This window comes from Spea bombifrons, chromosome 6, assembly GCF_027358695.1.
Source record: "Spea bombifrons isolate aSpeBom1 chromosome 6, aSpeBom1.2.pri, whole genome shotgun sequence".
NCBI lineage: Eukaryota > Metazoa > Chordata > Amphibia > Anura > Pelobatidae > Spea > Spea bombifrons.
In genome coordinates this window covers 4,274,613-4,299,856 of record NC_071092.1, presented here as the reverse complement: position 1 = coordinate 4,299,856, position 25,244 = coordinate 4,274,613, and the positions used below count along the sequence as shown (strand labels likewise).

Below are 25,244 nucleotides of genomic sequence, written 5' to 3'. Positions count from 1 at the left end.
GGGTGTTTTAAGGAATTATTCCTTTTAATAAAATTAATGAAAACAATTTGTAACATCATAAAGAAATGTTTCGTTAAAAAACTTCTGCGAATATTCTGCATCCAAGAAACTTTCATCCATTGGATGTCATACCACGACTCTCCACTAGGTGTCAGACTGTGTGAAGGTAAAAACTTTTCTTTCAGTAGCAAAACATTCTATTTTTTCCATAGAAACGGTCACCCATTTAGCCTTCATAACTTTTGGAATCATTTCAGAATCTACCAAAGGGCATTTGTAGGTTAGCGAGGAGGAATAATAATGCAACAGGAAGATAAGAAGGCTGGAAATATGGTTTACATATTTACTAAGTACATTGCAGAATTTGGGAAACAATTAATACATCTTAAATATCATTGCCTAGAACTTCTTTAGCTCATATATTCCCAGAAATGACAAGTCAGGGAGGGAATGGATACATTCTGCGTATCCGCAATACGATAGCCCCAGATAAACACTAACTTTATTATAGAATGCATGCAGAGTGTAACTTAATAGCTATATATGTTACAGATTCTATTGCTCTATACTGCCCTCTCTTGTTGGAAAAACAAACTGCATGCCTTTTTAATTGACTTTATGCATTTATGCATTTGGAGCTTGAGTATTATAAAGGCTAAAAACCTTTTAGAGGTTTTATACCAAACAAAGATGAGTCTTTAACAGACTTATTGTTATTGCAGAGATATATATAACAATAACCATAAAACAATAAATACAATATAATATGTTTTATAGTTCAAATCTAGAATACTTGGGAATATTTATACTATATGTTTTATGAGAAACCATTTGATCTCCACGTTGGTTTTGTTTTGCACCTATACGTGCAGCTGGTAGTCACAAATTATTTTTATATTTCCTGGAGAGTAATAATTTCAGGCCAAGGCACGGGACACCGATGGTCGTTATAACTTTAGAACATACCGTGCTCTCGGCTCGTTGGCAATTTATAGCTTCTGTAAAAATAATTTATTGGCAGCCAGGGCTTGGAACATCATATTGAGAAATCTCTTAAAGCGACAGTGTTCATGACCCAGCAATATTTCAAAGGCAGTATGCCAACGTTCAAATCCAAAGGATGGTGTCAGAAATGGAAACTTGGGAAAATGTTGCAACACCCCTTGGTCTTAACTAGAGAAATAAATATTTGAATCTATTAAAGCAGTGGTTCCCAACCTTCCTAATACCGCGACCCTTTAATACAGTTCCTCATGTTGTGGTGACCCCCAACCATAAAATTATGTAATTATATATGGTGAAATATGTGTTTTCCGAGGGTCTTAGGTGACCCCTGTGAAAGGGTCGTTCGACCCCCAAAGGGGTCGCGACCCACAGGTTGAGAACCGCTGTATTAAAGGGACACTCCAGCCATCATAGGCACTTTAATGCATATAATAGCTGAGAGGTCCCTTTAAAGTTCTTTGGTGTCTACGTTGCCATGGCATTTTTCCAGGACCCCCTACATGCATTTGCCCCTTCCCAAGCCCCCCCAACTATTTCCATGCACAACATGTGTTCGGCCGAACGCATCTTCCTACACCTGATATAGCATCGACTGGCGCTTCAGACGAATCTGTTTAGAAAAATAATTTTCCGTTTAAGCTAAAGTAGGCATTTGCTGAGGATGACCTTGACAATGACAAAGACGGATTCTAAGCGCTCACAATTGCAAGCACAGCTCTCCAGATTGTGAAAGTAAAAAAAAACAACAGGTATTTATGCATATTTTAGCCCTTTATCGAGTCCCTTGTATAAGGAACATCACTAGATTATAAGCTCCTAAAATCAGGGTGGTCTTCTGCTTTTGTACCAATATGCCCTAATGTGTTAATGTTACCGTCTATTTTAAATAGTCTTTGTTTAAATACGTCACTGTTCCGTATTGTAACCTCGCTACGGACTCTGCTGGCGACGGATAAATAATGTAATGCCCATTATGGCTGGAGGAGGGGGGGGTGGGGGTATCTATTCCAGCACAACCAATTCAGCAAATTAAACTTACGCATTAAATGAGCAAAATATTCCATTAATAAAATAAAAATACGTTTTTGTGATCGTTGACTCGTCCCACCAGATCTGCTATGAGTAGAATGTAAAAGCCCCGGGACTGTTGTGACCCTGAGTGCCTTTTGTACAACATTCCTGAACTTAATAATTGATTCTGGCTTGAATGACTTTTGATTTAGTAACTCCACTGGCTGGCACAAAATCCGACGTGGAGAGAAAGAGCTGGCATTTTGTTAAACATTCTCCTGCCAAGGACGCAGCCCGAAACTCAATTATTTCACTCTGTCATGTTGGTCAAAGGGGACCTGTCGCTGAAGGCCAGCTGAAAAGCCTTAGAGATTCTTAAAGGGGAGGATTATTGCTTTAGAAACATAGAAGCAGATCGGCCCCATTCGGCCCCCGTCTAGTCGCCCGTTTCTCCTGCTGTAAAGACTCAAACCTTAATCAGTCGTTGGTCTCGTCTTAGATTCAGGAGCCGTATGTCTATCCCATGCATGTTTAATACCCTCACTGTATTACCCTCTACCACTTCTACTGGGAGGCTGTTCCACTTATCCAACACCATCTCAGGTGCATTAGGCATGTAGGAGGTTATGCTATTACTGAAAAGTGGTCTTATCCCTAAGCGTTGGTGTAACTATAGGGGTCGCAGCGGTTGCGGCTCCGACCCTTTGGCTGTACAGGGTGCGAGCAGCCTCGGTTTCACCGCGGGGTCACTTGACGTCACGTGACCCCTTGTTCCTGTCTCCCCGTACTGGTTCAAAATAGAAAACCCTACTGACCTGGAGCTCACTGATCCAGGTCGGAAGGACCCTTTTTAACCCCTTAATGACAAAGCCCGTACATGTACAGGCTCAAAATGCATTGTTTTCAATGGGTTTTGGGACCACCCATTGTCCTTAAGGGGTTAAACTATTTTGAAGCGCCACGGGGAGACAGGAACAAGGGGTCACGTGATGTCAAGTGACCCCACGGTGAAACCGAGGCTGCTCGCACCCTGTACAGCCAGAGGGTAAGCTGCAGGAGTGGTGAGAGGTAAGCAGGGACGGGAGGTGGGATATATAATATATATGTGTGTGGATGTGTACTTGTGTGTGTGAGCATGAATGTGCACCTGTGTGTGTATGAGAGCATGGGTGTGTGCTTTGTGTGTGAGCATGCATGTGTACTTGTGTGTGTGTGTGTGTATGGACTATGGATGTGTAATTGTGTCTGTGTGTGAGCATGGATGTGTTAGCGGGGTGACATGGAGTGTGTGTTAGTGAGTATGAGTAACTGTGGGTAATTTGTGTAACTGTGTTTAAATATGTTGTGTGTTGGAAGGGGGGGCAAAGAAAGCACAGACCAGTTGTGTGGGGGCAATGATGGCACAGACTAGCTGTTCAAGTTCGGGGGCCTGGGGGAATTTTTCGCCCCTGCCCCATAGTAACTAAAGGAATGGTGCAATCACCAGGTTGATTTGGTAATAAGTCAACTTTTTAAACTGGTTCTGTAAACTGATGTTAATATATTGAAAGGTCATCATGTGAAACATTTAATAACTGGATACAAACCATAACATATATGTCACATACAATCCTCTCCCATGATCGATCCCCTATTTCAATTATTAACTCTAACTCCAGCGATAAGTACCTGAGCCAGGGCTGATTTAGAGGTCAGCGCCGAGGAGAGCGAAGCGTTGGCAGAAAGCCAGTCTGGGGAATGAACACCAAAAACTCTGCTTCTTGGAATCATTGGTGCTGAAGACGTTTGACCTCCGGACCAGAGGTGACCTTACTTGGAATGTCCTTGACTTCTAACAAAAATGTTCACTCATAACACTATGACATCATCATGGTTTTTTGATCTGTTCCCAAAATGATGGTAATCGGTAAGAAATCCACTCTTGATTAATTCACTCAAACTATTAACCCTTATGTTAACCCGATATGTTGCACAGGCTTTGTGAGACCAGACCAGCGGTAACAGACCTCAAATGTGTCTCTTCTACATTAAGAACCTCCGTGTTTTTGCCCAAGATCACGAGAAGCACCCAATTCTCCCTGCAAATCTTCAACTTCACTTCACTGGAATCTTAAACCTGCCAATTCACCCCAAAATGCTCAGGGATTCCGTCGCACGACTTTGGTTTTAGAGCGGAACCCTTAGATACGATTGAATTATATTAAATTTTATACGATTATCAACAAGTTCCAGCCGTGTGAAATGAAACAATTTGTTGTTTGTTTTTTTTCCAGGCGCAACAACACACAGGGTTTAAGGATGAACGGAAATCCGTATGTTACATACGTTACTGAAGGTCATTTCAAGGGCATTGCATTGTTTTTTTTTTCTCTACTGTATTTAACTATTTCTGCTCTTGCTTTAAAAACCCCAAATCCATCCCGGTGCGGAAAGAGACTAGGAGGCCATCAGCAAAATGTAACAAACAGATTTCAAAATGTAACAAACAGATTTAGGCTGAATGAGCGGATATATTGTCTCCCGGTAACGCCTTCACTTATTGTATGTTGCTTGCGTGTTTTGGCATATCAGTAAATATGTTTTTTTTTAATCTAATGGGATGATATAGATTTATTCCCTGCTTTAATTCAGATAAATTGATGGTTTCCATGAATACCGTGACTTTTTTCAGAACTGGCGAGTCCATACATAGAAAGTACGTGATATTCGTTTAAAGTGCTGAGGGCCGTTCAGGACACACGTGATGATGTTTGTGGGGCGTGCGGAGAGGTGTGTGCGTCACATGTCAGGGGTGTGTGTGGGGGCAGGTGAGATGACGGAGCTGTCACAAGCCTTCCGACGGCTTTGAACTAGAACTCACTAGTAACTTACACCGGCTATGACAAATTTGGCTACAGCTAACACAGAACCTGCCGGCAGATCGGCCCATTCGGCCCCATCTCGTCTGCTGTAAAGACGCAAACCTTAATCAGTCGTTGGTCTCGTCTTAGATCCAGGAGCCGTATGTCTATCCCATGCGTGTTTAAATCCCTCACTGTAATACCCTCTACCTTTTCTGCAGGGAGGCTGTTCCACTTATCTACCGCTCTCTCAGTAGTAAAACTTCCTTAATTTAAATCTAAGACTCTGGTACATCTCTCTCTGATTTATGAAAAGATCCCCATGGATCTAGGGGTGCAATCATCTGCTTCCTTCACAATATAGGGCACTAACTGCATTTCTTTTCTGTACATTATTTATTAAAGGGGCCGTCTCTATAAACACAAAAATATGCATTATCAAAAAATAACGGCATCTCCTGCACCCTAAATGTATAAGAAGCATTCAGTTAATATATATACACAGATATTAAGCACTGAGAATAGTTTGTGGCAGGGCCTGTGCTTAAAGGGTTAACTTGAATTTAACCCATAAACCTGTTTTCTATAGTTAGTATTTTTCCACCAGTCCCTATAATGTCAGCCTCCGCCCCGACCTGCGATCCCTTAGTAAATAATTAATACCCGGAACAAACGATTTAGAATCCTCTATATGTTTTTTGACTCACAGAAGAACTCGGGGGCTCGTATTTTATGGCCAATTTTTGTAATCTGATGGCCAAATCTTTTTTTAACTTCTCCTTGGACTCAGACAACATGTTTTTGGGGTCATTATCGATCCCACGCAATGAACTAGTAACAGTAAGCTCCAGCGTTTAGTGAATAAAGCCCCAATGTCGCACCATGTGACCGTTTTTCTGAAATGCTAGGTAAGGAAAAAGCTCTAGAAAAAGGCGGTGGGCAGCATTAACCGTTTGTGTTCCAGTGTTTCTAGAGCTAGTTCTGGAAGGTTCTGAAACTCCTGTCGCCAAATCAATTCTCAATTCTCAAGCAGAAGATTTTTCACGCAAATAAATTGCCTTATAGTATTTTATATAATAATGACGTTTTTTTTTTACAGCTTTTCTTATTGTGAAAGCTAAAAATGTCTTGAACAACCTTATTTTGGTTTTTTAGCCCATACTGTCACCAACATACATATTCTTGCCCCTTATGCATAAGCACGTAACATACATGTAACATTCCCTGATCTGCGGCGTCTAATGTTTGCTATCTCAGGGTACATAGAATAGTACACATTGTACAACGCTGCGGAATATGAAGGCGCTATATAAAACAATATATAATATATAGAAATAATGCAAATCAGTTCATGCCAGACTCACATAGTGTGACCATTAACCCCTTCATCAAAAACAAATCATTGTAACAAGGTGTGCAGTAGTACTGCACCAACTTAGTCTGTAGCGGTGTACAAAATTAAAACCGCACATCCCTGAGCATGCAAGATTTTCTGGATCGCTTTATCAAACCTTTCTACTATATATATATATATACATATATATATTCCTCTGGTCGGGGAACAGTTAACCCATAAGACGCATGTTTGTTATCTAGCGGCTTCCTCATCAGATTCTGACCGGTCTCTGGACGCTCCGGCAGCTGCGAGATAACAAGCGTATCTTTGTTACAAAGTATCTTTTCTACGCTAAGCGTTCCAAAGCACAAAGCCGCACGCCGAATGGGTAGATCTCCTTACCCGTACAAGTGAGGCATAAACATATGTATCCCGAGAGTTTCCATGGTTTTATTGGTCTCGTCTGTGTTAAAGGTGCTCTGTAAGCCCTTGGAGAGCGGTGAAAGTCAAATTGAAGTTGTTTCGGTGCGTGTGTCACCGGGGGAGGATCCCGATTAAACCTTGGCAACTCCAATCCAGAATGAGCTCCGCGCTGGTGAAGTGCCCTGCTGTCTGTCTGCTATAACAGACCTGTTTAATCTAGAATCTACCTGGGACCGAGGAACCGAGGGCAGGCTGGCAGCAGGGGAAGGGGTGGGGGGTAATAAGTAACTCTGAGCCAAGCAGGGGCATCAAGAACTGTATAACCTCTACTAGATAGAGAGGACGAGAAGAACATCCTGAGTCTAAGACGGGACCAACGACTGATTAAGGTTTGAGTCTTTACAGCGGGAAAAACAGGCAGACTAGACGGGGGCCGAATGGGGCCGATCTGCCGCCAAACGTTTCTATGTACCTAGAAGCCAGCGCTATCGACTTCTGCATGGATACGTTACTGACCCACCTGCCTTCTGTGCTTCGGCAGCTCTTCGGGAGACTTAATCCCGTAATTCCGTGATATGCATTTCAAGGTTTGTTTGTTTACAAAACGAGTTATGATTAAGAAGTCTTCGAGGTCATTTTTAGTAATAAGTTTCAACATAAAAGCCATAAAATTCATTATGTGATGTGGCATTTTGGGGCATTTTTCTTCTTGGCTTCTACACTGATACAAATGTTTAATGATCGGAGATCAGTAAGGAGAGGTCAACACCCATAGATTGTAAGTTCACAAGAGCAAGACCTTCTCCTCCTTCTGTCTTATTGTGTCTTTAAGTTATTGTCGATTTTATATCATCTTTATTAAATATTTTCTTCTATAAACCACATGCAGGCAAATATTATTTAAATCCAAGGCACAAGTGAAAATTCTAAATATTTTTCAGAATAGTTTTTTGGGATCTTATTTTAATGTAACTTTTTTTTTCCGGTTACAGGACCATCTTGATATTTAGGCCCGACGCTCCGTTTGTGATGTCATTTCTAAGTAAAAATGTTTCCAAATCTGGGTATGTATTTTATGATAATCCATCAAAATCCATTTTATGACCGAGCAGTGGATATCTTTATCGACTAATTGAATGGTGTTCCAAATTACTTGGGCGGTGGGTTATACTATTAGACTATTCTAGACTATTCCTTAACGGAATGGACGGGTGTCGTAAACGCGTCCAAAGGTAACTAATAATCAACAGCTACTGTTAGACGAGTCCTCAGCGGATGGTCGGCCGCTGTAGCACTGGAGATATTCCAGCTATTGCTGACACGGTGCCAACTCTCCATCATGTAAACAGAAGCCAACGCCAAGCAGTGCTCCGGGACTTTGCAGTCCAAACAACCTTGTGCATGAAAGGCGAGTCGAAGAATAATATCTAGCAAACCATTCATTTTATGAGGATGCCAGCTCTGGAAGATGCCAGCATGTAATCTTACATGTCTAGCTGCGCTAACCTTTATAACGTATCAAAAAGATTATTTATTTATACTATAGAACAAAATGTAACAGCGTGCGAAATTCCAAAGATTCCGATTACAGAACTTCGGGGGGGGGGGAGTATATTTAGCTCTCGGTATAGAAGCAAGCAATGATAAAGTAGGTTCTTTTTGTTGTTGTTGTTGTGTTTTTTTTGCTCTAGAAAAGCTTTTGCCAAAAATAAGTCCATCCTCTTGAGAAATACAGGGCCTCAAAGCGATTGTAGGAATGGGTGCGGGATTTGAGCAGGGTGGAAGACTTGGATCTGCGTGGAATCACCAGACATGGTTTCTTCTTTCTCTAATATAACCAGGGCAGGGCTAGCGATGACAGGGCCGATGCGGCCCATCGCCGCGGCTTCTTGATGATGTAAGAATAATAATCTGGAGTGACAGATCTGGTGAGCGTCCATCTTATAACCAAGAATATAACAACGTGATCACTAGGAAAATCTACCGTGTGTTATGCAAGAGTGAGCATTGTTGCCAAGAGTTTATAATAAGTCTGTTAATTGACCAACCTTCGAGTTATACATTATAACAAAAGTCACTGTCAAGTGTGAAAAAGAAAAAAGTTAAAAATAAATTAATCCTGGCGCTCAAGCCAAGGAACTGAAATTTGGCCAAAGCGTTAAACAATTAGATCAAGTAACAAAATGAACCTGGAACACAGCCCAAGGAAAGGACGATTGTGACCTCAGACACACTTTTTTTGGACGTTCATTTTGAAATCAATGGTGAGGATTTTGCACAAACGCTTGTTGTGATTTATTTTATTTATTTTTTTTAGAATTCACTCTGATTAACTCTATTGTTATTTCTATTATTTTATCAGTTTTTTTTCTGGCATTTAGCAGGAGTTTGTCTTGTTGTTTTTTAATGAAATCAGCTACAGGAACCTGCAGATGTAGTACCGAAACTTTAAATATCCACCCACTGATTGTGACACAGGTCATGACATTATTTACTTCCTTAAATATCACATGCGTCTTAACATGAAGGTCAGGTTAACGTGATTTAAAGTCATCTAGCTAACACTGTAAACTTTGGACTGGAACGCAGTTTTCTGCTGGTCATTTTACCAACAAATACATAATAGTATAACTTAAAACCGGTGTTTAATTTATTATATAAGTGTTCTATAAGATAATTGCAGTCTATGGACAGAAATTGAGGGCTGTATGTTACCAATTAGTAAGGACATCTGGCTGACTTTGCTGTATTGTTTTCTGCTAATATGTCGCCCTCTAGTGGAGTTCTGCATTACAGCAATATTTTTTAATTCATCTATGACATTTGATCAACTTTTAAATCTGATCTATGCAACGTGAATTGTTGAGGTGACTATATAAACTGGGATCCAAACAAGACCTACAGTATTTGTAAAAATACAAAATAGCAATAGCAAGAATGCATATTATCAATAAAGTGTTTAATATGGAGCCAGCTCCCTACCATGTGACCATGAGACTTCTGATTTTAGACTAAAAACCCTTTGTCTACATAATGAGCACTAATTAGAAAACTATAATAAATAATTAGTGTATACTTATATATGATAAGTGTATTTTTATATAGGGCCCTGTAAAAATATCGATATTCTCAAATTTGATAACTGTTAAAATAACTCTCCTTTGACTTCAAATAGCAGTTCCAATATATTTAATTTTGTGATGATGTTGGCATTCAGTATGAGGATGATGATGATGATGATTGTCTGACTTGGGAGTTAAAGGGTGTTAAAGGACTTGAATTTGTCACCACTGGAGGCAGCCAATGCATGTTATGTCATTTTATTTGTGACCACTAGAGGGAGCTAAGAACTCTTTATTTGCCCTGGTATTATTCATTAGTTCTGATGCAGTTAACATCGAAACATAGAATTTGCCCGCAGATCAGACTCATTCAGCGCATCTAGTCTGCCTGTTTTGTCTGCTGTAAAGTCTCGAACCTTAATCAGTCGTTGGTCTCATCTTAGATTCAGGAGCCGTATGTCTATCCCATGCATGTTTAAATTCCCTCACTGTATTAGCCTCCACCACTTCTACTGGGAAACTGTTCCATGTATCTACCACCCTCTCAGTCAGGGCCGGCCCTATAATGGGGCAGACTGGGGCAATTGCCCCAGGCGGCACTTTAGAAGGGGCGGCACTTTGCCGCCCCAAGCGTTTTTTTTTTGTTTTTTTTTGTAGCGGAGGAGAGAGAGAGAGAGGGGCACAGAGTGGTTTTCGCTTACCCGCTCGGCGCCCCTCTCTCTCTCTCTCCTCTGCGGCGAGTCTCCCTGTTCGGTCCCGGTGCCGGCTTGTAATGCAGAGCGCCGGAAGTGACGTCAATTTCCGGCGCTCAGCATTACAAGCCGGCACCGTGGCAGAGCAGGGAGACTGTTTAAAGGTAAGTACGGGGGGGGGGTCGTATGGCGTCGGCGAAGTTTAAAATGCCCCCCCCCCGGCGTCGGCGGGGGGGCATCGTTTTAAACTTCGCCCCCCCCCGGCGTCGGGGGGGGGGCGGCTTTTTAAACTTCGCCCCAGGCGGCGTTAAGTCTTCGGCCGGCCCTGCTCTCAGTAAAGTAAAACTTCTTTACATTACAATTAGGAATTTCAAGAAGTATTCAAAAATCTTTTTCCCTTTCCTTATTCCCATGAATGTGACCAAGCCCAAATTACACCAGCTACACAATAGGTTATCATTATTATTTATTGTTATATATACAATAGGTTTCTGGTCTTTTAAATATAAGGGTTAAATATGTGATATTATGTTATAATGTCATAATTCAAGTGAAAAGTGCTTGTGAGGTATGTATTTATTCATTTTCTTTTCTGTATATTTTGTATTCTGTGGTGGTAAAAAGGGACGTTATTCACCAATGTCACAATAATATTTTTTGGTATTTTCCAGGTCAGGGGAGCGTGCATATCTCATTACCTAGAATGTTTACAGGTCACTTATAATGGCAATGGAGCTAGTAGAAAGTTATACAGAAACATAAAGCAAATACTTAAACAGCAGGAGGAGAAAGGGTGAAACAGGTCAGAAAATGCAGAGTCAGCAATAATCATGGAAAGCGAAACTCCGTTGAACAATACAGAAAGCATTTACAGCTAATGGTCTTGAAAAGTGCTAGCGGCAGCCACACACAATACAGGCCTTCCCTGCTCAGAGAACAACGCCATCTCTACAGGCTTCCATGCTGAATGGGCGAGTGCGCGAACACCATGCAATCGGGGATTGGAACGTTTTAAAGGTGCAGCTATTCAATAGAATGGCTCAGTTTAAATCACAAAGCTGGACAGGCTAACTAATAAACATCTTTGGAAGAACAGACTTCATTAGCATTGCCATAAAGCATCAGCTCAGTGTGGTGTTTAAGCAGGAAAAGTCACCCAAAGTGACACATGAGTTTATTAAAATAAATAAAACTAGGTTTTTGTCAAATGCCTCTCCCCCAATTGGATGATTGTGGGAGAGGACGTCACCGGAAGCAACGCGATTTTGGCAGAAGTTTGCGTCAAGCTATGTCGGATGCTCCAATCAGATGAGAGGAAATCACCAAAAGTGCTGCCATTTTGCCCTAAGATAAACTTCTGCCAAAATTGTGGCACTTTCGGTCAAGTACCTCCAAAAAACATTTTGGCCATTTTGGTGGCTTCCTAAGAATTATCAAATTTACCAAAATTCTGTAAATTATAAGTTTGCATGAATCTAATTGCACAAGTCAACTAAATAGTACACAATGAGAGCAGAAATGTCCTTGTATTCCGTGAAAACAGCTGAGTGACCCCAAACCTTTGAACAGTGGTGTATATGTTGGGATTCAGTCTCTGGTATAAACAGCGTTTTGATATAAAGCCGTACCTCAGATCTCTTTGCTCCAACGTGTATCTCACGGTTTTTAAACGGCCTCTGGTAAAACGAATCTGTGAATCCGTGAGAGCATCCCACAGGTGTGTTTGCTTTGTCTGCATCATCCCGGTGAAAACGAATAATTTTAAATATTAGGAGACTGAACATTTTTGCATAAAACTCCCCCGACGGGTGATTCCCTTTACGCTGCGCAGCAAGAAACTGCGTCATAAAACTAGTAGGGGGAATCAGACATAAAATAAGCATTCCTTCCCATATTCTAAAATAAATAATAGTTAGATATGTCTCAGATACCCAAAGTTATTAAAAAAAACATGTATGTTAGAGGTCATATATGTGCCTGATAAAAACAAAACAAAACAGCCATAGTGATCCAAGAGAACCTGGAGTCTTTAGTTGAGTCTTTAGTTGACTTCTATACATTCTATTGGGGCCAACATAAAAAAGATCTAGAATCACACAAGCTTTTGCGACCTCAATGGTTTGTCCTTTGGATTACAGAGTGGGTAGTAGATAAGTAGAACAGCTTCCTAGCAGAGGCTAATACAGTGAGGGCATTTAACCCCTTAAAGACAATGGGCGGTCCCTAAACCCATTGAAAACAATGCATTTTGAGCCCATACATGTACGGGCTTTGTCATTAAGGGGTTAAGCAACATGGGATGGGCATGTGGTTCCTGAATCCAAGACAAATCCAACACATGATTAAGGTTTGAGTCTTTACAGCAGGAGAAACGGGCGACTAATTGTTTCTAGATTAAAGCTTCCATAACTTTATATCATTTTCTGTGTTGGTCCAATATAAAGTTATCATCTTTGACCAAAAACTACCTCTGATAATACTTAAATAGAGCTTAGAGAAGGTTTTAACTCTTACAAGTCATCAGATGGATTTCTTATCTATCCCTTTCTTAATTTTCACAAGGTTCTACACTTTTCTTGAGCGCTATTATTATTATTATTATTAAAGGGGAAACTCTGTCATCCTACAATTAGTCACTTTGATGTCAATGTCATGGAATTGTGTCGAGACGCCTACATCATGTTTACATTAAACACAAGCATTTTTTTTTCTATATGTTCTGACACATCGAAGCCCAGACATTTTTGGCAGGAATATCTGGAACATTATTTATTTTTTTAATTTTTTTGCAGGAACTTCATGCCATCATTAAAAAAAAAATCACTGCAGAGAATCAGGCAGCGAAATGTATGTGGGAAGCAACATTGTATCAGTAAAACATTATATCAATTATAATTGATAACAAGTGCTTATTTTGTAAGATTTTGTGAGAACATTTTGCAATTTGGGAACCCAAGAATGGTGGAAGCCAAAAAGTTTCCAGTTATAAGATATCAGAAGATGTATAGAGAAGTCCATCACAATGTATCAATGAATCATAAACAAAGAGAAAGAAAAAGAGAAGAAAAAAGAGGTAGAAAAGGAAGAAAGAAAAATAACAAAAAGGAAATAAAGAGGAAAAGAAAAAGAAAGAAAGTAAAAATAAAGAATATATTAATTATAAGGTAGCACTCAACTATCATAACCATTTAAGTGAACATGAATGCCAAAATGTTTAAACAATAAAACAATTTAAGTTCCGAAAATAATACATTTTAAAGTGGAAATTAAAATATCTGATAATCCAATTCAACTTCGTCTTAATTACAAATCTTTAAGTCAGACGTAATAAAATCAGGTATTAAAAGAAAAGCTAAACATTACTTCTTTAAAATCTTTAATACACAATAAGTATATTTTATAGAAAATTTGGGGGGAAAAGTCTACCGGTTTACCATTTTTACACAAAGAAAATGGAAAAATAAGAATAAAAACAAAATACTAAAACAAACAAAAATGTAATATTAAATACTAGGAAAATGTAAAAAAAAATATTTAAAAGAGAGAAAAAAACTACAAAAACATTTACCCCTCACATGTGCATATTTTTTGCATTAATTAAAGTTTTTTTTTAATTAATTAGAGTTTTTCTTATTAACCCCAGGATGTGAACTTACCTTTCCCTGCGATTATATTTGAGTTTTTTGTTTAAAAAGGAGACTGTATTCATGTTGTATTCAATCAGCCACCAGAACAGGAAAAAAAAAGCCCACAAATGTCTAGAAACGTTCTTATTAATCACTGGCTTCCAGAAACTGACTTTGCACAAACTCCTACGTTCACCAACAAATCCTCCAAATCCTGTTGTGTAATACGGTATTTACACGACTTCAGCAAATCACAGCTAGTAGTAACTAATAAGTACCGAACTCATCAAAATCATGTCAATCATCTCGATTTAATATCTCTCTGTCTCCAGATAATGAATGTAAAAGAAAAAAGTGTCCTTGGTGTAAAACTTTATATTTGTCGATGCAACATTTCAACACATATTTGCCTTTTTGCAGAAAATCCGGCTATATTTAAAAGCAACTCAAATATTTACCTTTAAATTATACCAAATAGGGCATTTATTACCAACATTTACCTGCCAGCCAATTAAATACTGTATATTTAGCTATTATTAAAAAAGGTTTTTTTTCCCAGTATTTTTCCAATAAACCCACAACCCACTGTTTTTCTCTTTTGTTCAAGATAAAGATAAAGAAATAGCTTAAAACCTACAACAAAAGGGTGTAATTTCAACCACAGATTACAGTTTGAAGATCATTTCAATATTTTTTAGGGTGTTACGAACAACCTAGAATTATCCACAAGTTTGGGCCTTTCCAAAACTGTTTCAGATTTTTATATATTGAGTAATACTAAAATAATCTTCAGGGTCGAGGGTTCTCTGCTTATTTTTTGTGGAAGATGTCCGACGTGTCTATCCAAAACGTGAGTTTCTTCCCCGATCTAGGCCTTGGATCCCAAGACAGCGATCTTTGGGAATTATCATTCTAGGGTTGATGGCGAGCCAAAATGAGCTTAGGTTAATTTAGTCCCATAGCTAAACATGGCATAAAAAATGATTATTTTTTTAAATAAAATAACTTAATCTGTTGGAAAACATTTAATGAGATTAATAACCTAGTTTTAATTTTTTGTTCTAAACTCACATTTAAATGTGGCTGCTTCAATATTTGGACAAGGTATATAAACAAAGACATACTGGGCCAATTTCTGACTTTCTATGCCCATTGTTAAAAAAAAAGGTGGTCAAGATAACCTGTGATTCTTAGACGTACTGTTCATAGGGTTGGAAGGATAAGTGGTGCATACAATGTGAAGCAGAAACGCAGGTCAACACACCAAGCTTTAAAGATACAATACATGGGATCTAAGACACAGACACAGAAGCAAGGTCACTTTTAATGTAGTCATATCGGCTCTTGAAATGTGTCTAGGTAGGCGAGGTAGGGCAAGTAATTGACTACTGGCCTAATGTATGCAACAGTAACATCCAACAACTCGTGTGGGCACCAGCCTACCAAGAATCAGTAGTTAATGAGTTAATAAGACAGGTGGCGCGGAGCCTTCTACACATGGCGATGTCATGGACACAACTAACATTATACTCAAAGCATTTTACTTGTAATGTAGGAGACCACAATCCAACCCATCCCTTGAATGAAGGGCAGTTGACCCCATGGTGACTTAAGATAAGAAGCCTCTGGAACAAATGTGACTGTTGGTCAAGTCTAAAACCTACTGATTGGAGTGTCCCAACATCCTTAAGAAACCACAACATATGAAGGCCAGGTAGGAGACGAGAATTAAGTCCCCAGGGGTTATTCACTAAGACTCATGGAAAGGAGAAATTTGCCTACAGAGTTGTGTTAGCTCATGAAGTTTATTGTGTGGGTCAATTCCACTCAACAGCTAATCAAGCCGAGTCTTGGAAGTTCCAACTTACAAGCTCCAGTTCCAAGTTAAAAGATGAAGCAGGGAGTCTCTGTACAACAACATACTTTTAATTAACAATTTTAAACACTCATTTCATTTTGTTACAGCATTAGTAAACCTACTTTGATGTCATCATGAGATTCGGGTCTAGCTACGCTTTAGTCAACAGCCGTGGAGATGTTGGAAAGGAACCATACAGTTAATGTCACGTTGGTACATGGCGCATGAAGCAAAATCTACTTTTTTTGTTATTTTTATTAGCTATTTTCCAACCTTGCTATTTTATTCTGTTTATTTGTACCCATACTAAAGATATTTGTGAATTATTTTTTAAGAATTAATCTTTACTCTAAGATTGAAAATACTGTCAAAAATAGGTTAGCTCACAATAACAGTATCGAAAAAAATAAAAAAATAAAAAATATTAACACATTGCAGTAGGATAATAATTTGGACGTTTCCAAAGTCAGTGCAGAAGGGATACATTTACCCTCTGTTAACGATCAGGGTCGTACCAAACCGAATTGAGATCCAATTTAAATGCTTTAATGTTTATTAAAGATTATTGGGAAGGAAAGGCAAAGAAACCATAAACTGAGAGATTAAACGGTCGACACAAAACAAATCATAAAATATTATTATTACAGGGGAGGAGAATGAGTTGTTTTAAGGATTTGCCCGTGGTTTGGCCCTCTAGCAGCAGAAGTTCACATTAGTAATGCGAAGCGGGACGTTGGTGGTAGAACCGGCTGAAACCAGTTTGTCAAATCCAGTTTATTGATTAAAAACAAACTGTATGAGTTTTTACTAGCTTTGTGATTTAACGTCTCCCCCCAACCTTTGCGATATTGTTTGCCGACATAGCAGGGAACCTGATGGCGGCGGCTCCTTCAAGCTCGGTGTCCCAAGCAGCCATCTAGCTATCTTCTATGGTAGGGCAAGTCCTGATCATGGTGAAAGGGGCTCAGCCATCTGCGACCATGGCTACATCAGCACCACGTGGAGATGAAATCATCATCTATATGTCTGGATAGTAGGAATAAACTTCTATACTTCATAAAGTAAGCCGCGTTACTCTTATCTTCAATATAGTTGGACACCTGAAGAAGGCCACCTTCGCTGACACACAACTTGCCCTGTCCTGTTTTTTTTTTTTTTTAATACAGACTAGATTGGAGGCCCAAAACTGTTTTTTTTTGTCCAAATAAAAAAGTAAAAAAAAATAAATAAATAAATAAAATTATAATAAAAATATAAAAAAAAAACCCGAACTGAATGAAAGAGAAGTGGCTCGATTATACATTATAAGCTGATTAAGCATAGGGGAGACCATTTTTTTTTTTATCATACGGATGTTTTAATTAATTGTGTGTTTACGACTCTAAAGTTTGAAAATATCCCGTGCTTCGACGCCCGGAGACCAGCAAACAGGACATTCCAATAAATTCTTCCAACTAGACAAATGTTTACAAAGCAAGCACACATTTGATAATACATTTTGCCATTTTAATTTCGGTTTGTTGCCTTAAGGTTAAAAATAGATTTTTTTTTTTGAACAGTAAAAAAAAATAAAAAAAAAATCTTTATAAAGGATGTTGTTTTCCCAAATAATAAAAGACAACCTTGATCCCGGAGGAATTCGCAGAGATTTCAAAAAAATAAACTCAATTCTCTGCAAAAAATAGACCCTTGGTATCTGTTGGAGGGTGAGTCACTTATTAGCGATGCGCTTACACATGTATTAGTCACGTAAACTTGCGGTATCCGTTTGGCAATGTCGTTCAAAGCCTTGGACTGCTCATTAAAGTAAACCTTTCAGCTATAAAATGACATTAGTTGATAAAAAATAATAAAAAAAAAACTTTCCCAAAATTTGTGTCAAAGTTTTTAATGTTTTAATTTAGTTTTTAATTCCCATAAAAATATTTTCCAACTCACTGCGGCACGACTCATTTTTGTGACAGTTACACATATCCATCCTGGGCTTAGTCTAGTATAAAATTTTCAGTTTTGTATTTTTTCAGCCTCCGACCTTAATTTTACTATTCTCTGGTTGCCGTTATTTCTTTTTTTTAATCATTGTATCGATGAAGATATCACGGCTAAGTTGATTGATCACGTTGTAATGTACAATAATTATCATACCCAGGCCCGTCTTCTGGGGGGAGTGGCTTTATGAAGGGGTGTGGCTAGTCCCTGACAGCCTTTAGCGGGTAGGTAGTGTCAGGAATGTGGGTGGGGAGTGGGCGGGATGAAAGGAGATTGTGACCCGGAGACCCAGGGAAGCAGGGCTTCACTCGGAGACTCCGGGTCAAACCCAAGGAGTTCCCGGGTCAGTAAATTCATATGCATTCTGATATTAACCCCTTAATGACAAAGCCCGTACATGTACGGGCTCAAAACGCATTATTTTCAATGGGTTTTGGGACCGCCCATTGTCCTTAAGGGGTTAAGAATGTTTAGTAGATATAAGTAACGTTTATGTTATAAATGACTCTCATGATCAAAAATTTAGTTAAATGCTGTGGTTTTAGTAAATCAAACGGGGTCTTTTACCAATTTCAACTACCAAAGGTCAGCTCCTTGTCTTGACTCTGTCTATAAACTATATTGAACATTTACCACAATACAGACAGATAATATAAGTATTTTAAAGGTGCGGTTCCACCTGCTTCTTTGATTTTTAAAGTGTTTTGTAGCTTAATGCAGCATTAGAAGCATTCTTCCAAGTACTGCTTGGCTCATCGGTTTACCGTGCATGCGATATCGAGTCATTTTGTGTCTAAGTGGAACCGCGTCTTTAACATTCGGGACGTTTATTCCGTGTGTCATGTAAAGACAGCTGGGGTTTACATTAGTGCAGAGCACAGAGACAGCACAGAAATCCACGCCGGTGCCAGATTCCCGAGCGGTAATAGATTGTCTCAGTAACGCATTTGCTGTCTTTCCAAAACAAGCAAGCGTTCCAGCTCCTTAAAATTACTATCAGAGTTACGCAGAAATAATAATAAAACGCGCGGAACGGGGGAAGAAAATGGGAAATATCAGAAAATCTCAGAAATAAAAACCTGGAGAGTTGGAACTCTCAAGGAAAAGAGAAACGGGAACTGCAACGGCAAGTTAATCCTCAGCAAAAGGACGTTCATTTGCAGACAGAACCGAGCGGCGAATGTTACACTGAGTAAAGATCGGACAAGGGCCATCGTTTAAAGCGTCTCCAATGTTACATTCTGCAGTTCTATGCGCTAAATAAATGAATCTTACAGAGAAAAAAAACCAACATATTTATAAGCCAAATTATTTTTATGCCACAAGAAACAACAATTTGGTTATTCCTCCCCATTACCTCTTTACTTTTGTTGATTGGCTCACGCAGCCTTTCAAAGGGTGGGAGCAGCGACGAATGTATTTACAGAGGGGGGTTAAGGAGTTGGAACGCTTGCTGCCATCCTCACTGGCTTTGTCGACTAGGGCCCAACTTTCATAGTGTGAATGGACCGATTAGGGAGACAAGCGGATTCAGAGAATTAACCCCTCTATTACCAGAGACGAGCGGATTCCGATAATTAACCCCTCTATTACCAGAGACGAGCAGATTCAGATGATTAACCCCTCTATTACCAGAGACGAGCAGATGCAGATGATTAACCCCTCTATTACCAGAGACGAGCAGATTCAGAGAATTAACCCCTCTATTACCAGAGAAGAGCAGATTCAGATGATTAACCCCTCTATTACCAGAGACGAGCAGATGCAGAGAATTAACCCCTCTATTACCAGAGACGAGCAGATTCAGAGAATTAACCCCTCTATTACCAGACATTACACACACAGTCACACAAACAGTCAAACACAGTCCCATACACACACAGTCCCACATACATACCTAGTGCTGGCTGCAGCTTACACTGAGCCCGGGGGAAGAAGGGACCTTCACTCAGAATTCTATCCCGGGCAATCCAGGACACGTGGTCATCCTACTGTAAGCCTAGATAACCCCACTGGGTGGGAGGAAAAGTTCTATATGGTTCTAGTGTATAGAACTGTAAAGAGTAAGATTTTGGAACAAAGACAGTTCCGCTTGAATTCTGTCCTTAGGAGACTTTTTAGAAGAACACTGGAGATACCCCTGTCCACACAGCCTCCTCACTTCACTACCCATCTTTTCCTGATACTATGTTTCCAATGATTAAAATATCAAAGGAATTAAAATTGCCATTTACATCGTTTCATTGATTTCAGAAAGTCAACGTTTTTTTTTCCCTTTTCAATCGCATTCCATTTCTATTCCTGTTAAAAAAAAAAATCACATCTCAAAGCGGTAACCAGACTATAATTTCTTTCTCATCGAACAAAGGATTTCTTGTTGCGAAGATGAATGTTTATTTTGTTTTGTGAATGTCACTGTAATCTAGTGTCCTGACTCAGATAACAATCTGTATTTGGCCAGTCTCTTTACTATGAATGTCGCTAAACATTTCGACCGAGTGAGAGTTTCTGTCTCACTTTAAAAAAAAAATCTTGTCTGTCTCTTTACAAACCGAGGATCACTTCAGGTGACAGTGAATGGTGCAGCCATAGGCACCCCTAGGCCCCTAGGACAGCAGGTCAAGGAGGTGGCAATTGGACAACAGGGTTCTACTATGGAGAACTCTGTCGGGTTGGCATTTTCTCCATAGTTTACTTCCACCTGGCACCGCGCATCCTTAGAAGGTGGATGATGCCATACATGGTGCTCAGAAGCTGGGTGGTGTCATGAAGGAGGTGGCTGGTGGCATTGCCCTGGTTGAGGTCCAGGGCAGCAATAGAGATTAATATGGAACTCTATCACCTTTTACTGGGGTTTATCAAGTTGGAAATCATTCCCCTCATCCCCTAACAATAAAATGACATCCCCGTATTGGGCGAAGAGAAGATGAAACGCCAAGACCAAGTGACTCTACTCGCTTTTCTATGTTGACCCAATGAAAAGTATCACCTTTGACTAAAGAATCTTATACTATCCCAGGGGTTTTAGAATAAATATCAGGCAACCCTTAAACAAAAGCACATCTGCCCCCCCTCATAAACTACCCCTTAATGGGTGCATCTTTTGGGTCAGTTTCTTCTTGTGGCTCAAATAGAGATATATTTAATTTTTTTACTCAATTGTTTGAAAATACTATTGAGAATTACCTCTCATTGCCTCTTTTATGATAAAAAATAAAAAAATGATATAGATATACTGTATATATATATTGTCCTGTGTGTTTTTCTTCTTTGTTAAATGTTTGCTTTCACAATAACGAATGTATATAACACATAGTATAACACATAGTAACTACATGTATAGGTTTGGCTTAGAGTATAAATAATTGGCACGCATCTTGGGAACCAAGATATATAAATATTTGTTGAGCTACATTAATTCACTATACAAACTCTGTGGGGATAAAACTGTTTTATATTGGAAATTACATTGATTATCTAAAAGCTACAAAGCTAAAAAAAAGCGCAGGGAGACCTGAGCAAAGAAAAAGTCTCATATATATAACAATATGAGTATATATATAAATATACACCGATATATATATATATATATATATATATATATATATATATATATTCACATTCATTTTATGTCAATATACTTTAATTACTCAAATTAAGCATTTTAAGCCATTAATTTATTCTTATTAGCTGGCAATTACGATCTTCAAGATAGTCTATAATATTATTTATTAATGTATCTGCGTTTTATTAAATTGTTAATTTATTAAATATAACAAGCAGTGAAGTTATTGTGGTCTTTCTTGCCTTATTGACATGCAATGGATCCCCGCTTCTTTCATTTGTAAGAGAGGAAAACAAATTACAGGAAATAACTTAGCGAGTACTAAAACAAGAAACGATGATTGGCTACGGTGGGAAGTTTATTAAGCAGAGGACGTTCCCTGTTACTCCGTGCTACACTGTATCTAATGCTCAGAGAACATCGCCTTCCATGTGACCTCCGCTTTAAAGGCAGAATGGGGGGGGGTAAAGTGTCCTTTTGAGCATTAAAGTTGACCTGGCGTTCAAAAATGAATGAGTGACAATGTTTGCTTTGCCTAATCGATCGCAAGTGTACAGCTCAAAAGTCAGCTGCTTGTTGTATCTACGAGAAGACCACCATAAACGAGTGACACAGAGATTCTTAAATCTACCTTAATACTTCTAGGATATAATAGGTTTCAATTTGAAACCAAAGAAAATACCTCCTAGCAACTTGGCTTGCACACTGTATAGGTCAAATGTTACTCCATGTCAAGTTCTGTCTTGTATGCAACCCCCTGGTAACAATTCCATGAGCTTATTATATATACTGTTTGATAATCACTGCTCCAGCAGTTGGTAGCTTGGCTATGTCCTTCCCTTGGCTGGAGACTCATTGAATATTGATTGGAAACTGAATGGGAGTTGATCTTTGATCCCCTCTTTGGACCCCATATTGGCTCCTAATATTTTTTCCATGACAGATGTCCTTTACATATTATGTTGTCATATTTTAGTACATATCACAAAGTTATTATTTCTCCCTCTATTCCATCAAGAGGACGTAAAACCATTAAGGGGTAGCCCATGGAATCGGGGGGGACCCAGTCTCCTGAAAACCATGAATGAACCCCAAAGCGGGAGGTGATCTCCATTTAACTAGCGACACGATACTGCTAGTCGTCCATATTCCGTCTCTTCCGCGTGTGGCTTGTGTATGCTGACTGTCTGTTCTTACAAAGCACTTCTTAAAAGTCTCCGAAGATAAATAGATGAGCTCAGCCATTACTTACGTTCTTCATTTAAAGGTGGTGATTCAGCAGATAGTTAACCATCTGGCATGTGCTGATTAGGGCACTGGCAACAAAAAACATTCACTTATTTCCTTGGTAAAGGAGACGCTCCTCTTAAATTAAAAAAAAGGGAAAAAAGAGAAATACAAAAATAACAGGTCAGACATCAACAATTTATGTCATCGCATGAAGTGTGTCTTCTCGAGAAGAAGTCCTCTGTAGATGTGCCTTCATCCCTGGTGGGGACATACAACCTGAAACAGCAGGCTCTGTTACATTTGGGGAAAAAGCTTATTTTTGAGATGAAATTCCCTTTTTGAGAATATTTTTTCTTTATTTTAGAGAGCACCACGTATAGCCTTTCGAAAGGATGTGCGGCCACCACGTTCTCATGTCTCACTAGGTTCATCCATGAACTTAAAGCATCAGTAGGGACATCAGAAAGTGAGCACTATACCACTAGATTTCCATGAAAATATTGCTTTTTGGGGGCTGGACTGGTGATGATGAGGTGGTCCTGGCACTTTAAGGCCAATGGCCTCCCTTTACTTAAATGTGGCTGTCGGCTGATATGAGAGCCCCACATTGTGGTTTTATGCCGACGTAGTACGCGGACGGACATCTCCAGTCACTGGCTGCGTTCTGGAGCAGCAGATCAGGTGAATGCGGGGCTTTGTTGGCCAGCATTTGCCCGGTGTGCCAGACGGCCAGGCCATGCCATGCACTAGCCCCTGGAATCATACGTTTTACTATCTCTTTAAGTAATTGTTACATTGTAACGACGTTTATATGTTTAGATTTCAGTTGCTTTGTTAAGATGTAGCATCCTTCTTAGTGATACAAAGAGAAAGACCTCTGATCAGATTACGTCCCGCAAGTGGGTGTCCAAGATACTCGAATTATCTAGAACCTGCAGCACGAAGCCCCAAAGATTGGAATCAACGTCCGTCACCACGGTTACATTTTGGAGAAAACAGATAAAACGCGAACCCTTTCCGGACTGATAAGAAAATCAAATCTATACTTTATTTGGGGTGGGGGTTGCCATTGTCTAAAACATAGGAAAATCTAAATAAATATGCAGGAATATAAGGTCTATGCAAATGCCGTATGCCTATCCCATGCATGTTTACATTCCCTTACTATATTAACCTCTACCACTTCTGCTGGGAGGCTGTTCCATGTATCTACCAACTGGAATTGCATATCCCTATTAAAGCAAAGATTAAGTGTCCAAATTAAGGAGCTCCAGTGACTTTTACATAAAAGTAGAGATTAGAGAAATTGTGAGATGCCAGACTCTTTGTGTATCTGAAGACTTGGTGTGTTGGCAGGCGACATTCCTGCTGGGAGGCATGAACAAAGCAGTGCATTATGGGAAAATAAGATGTTTACAAAGCATCTCGTCTTTGTGCCTCCAAGCTGTCACAAGCTGGCACCTAACATGGCGTGTAGAGCGAAATCACCGTCGCTTGCACCGAGTGTTGACATCTCAATGCGGAATCCTTGCGATAGTCTGCGGCAACCCTGCGCGCCCAGATCCAGGGGCTGTTTGGTAAAATATGCACAAGTACAGCCTGATCTCTACTACTGCCGGATTTAAAGCGCGTCTGTCATGAAAATAAATACTTGTTGATGCACTAAACAAGAAACACATTCCTCTCCATGCTCTGGAAGCCAATGTATAGGTCAAATCATTGTTATATGTAAAACGCTTGCCTTATTTTAGTCCCTTTGGCCGTGTAAATATCAGTCCAATGTCCTTCACCGTAAGGTCGTTTCCTGGGACCAGTACTGGAGGTATGACCCATAACATAGACACGGTAAGCTGCTACTTGGCCCTCGTTGCTCTCGGTGGATTTTGGATGGAGGAAACACGGATTGCTCTTATATTTATCTCAGTGATATCTCTCCTTCTTATAATATGTGACCATAAACATGATATAGTTTACACGCATTTAGCAGTTTCCTTCTTGCATTAAATGTACGGCAAGGATGTTTTACTTTATTGAGAATGTGGTAGATAAGTGGAACAGCCTCCCAGCAGAAGTGGTAGGGGATAATACAGTGAGGGGATTCAAACATGCATGGGATAGGCATACGGCTTCAATAAAAAATACATATACAAGCCCAGTGTCTCTTAGCTACACATATTCTGCTTAACTGCCACAATAAAAAAACCCACATGTAAGATTTCCATTATTGCGTCTTTAATAAATATGGTAACTCTTAGAAAATAATTCAGTGGCCGAGACAATAGGATCTGCTATCCGAGCCTGGCTAGGCAAGACATAAAAGAATCGTCTCGCAGCGTCGTGCCTGGCTTGTACTGCGCTGCCTACACAACGGCGAGTCAACGTTACAATCCGCAAGAATATAAAAAGAGAACTCTTGTAGTAACGAAGCAGACAGATCCACAGATAAGAGCCGCTTAAATTGCACAGATGATTTTCATTCCACGAGGTTTATGCAATCGGGAGCTTTCATCGAGAGTTGTTGTCCAAATGCCACCCATATGCTGGCAAAAAAAGGATAAGGGAAAGGAAATTTCTCTCCATTCAGTTATTGACTCGATGGCTTATTAT

At 39.5% G+C, this 25,244-nt stretch overlaps 1 protein-coding gene across 12 annotated transcripts in view; it reads right to left on the bottom strand.

The window, feature by feature from the left end:
- The window catches only part of MITF (melanocyte inducing transcription factor), a 66,084-nt gene that overhangs the window by 32,318 nt on the left and 8,522 nt on the right, over positions 1-25,244 (bottom strand). The window contains exon 1 of one of the 12 annotated variants that reach the window (XM_053470152.1): positions 6,595-6,678. The exons of the other annotated variants lie outside the window; for them this stretch is intronic. Coding sequence (XP_053326127.1) covers positions 6,595-6,638 — 44 coding nt within the window. The 5' untranslated portion in view covers positions 6,639-6,678. Of the gene's footprint in view, positions 1-6,594; positions 6,679-25,244 lie in introns of those variants that run through there. 12 annotated transcript variants of the gene reach the window in all.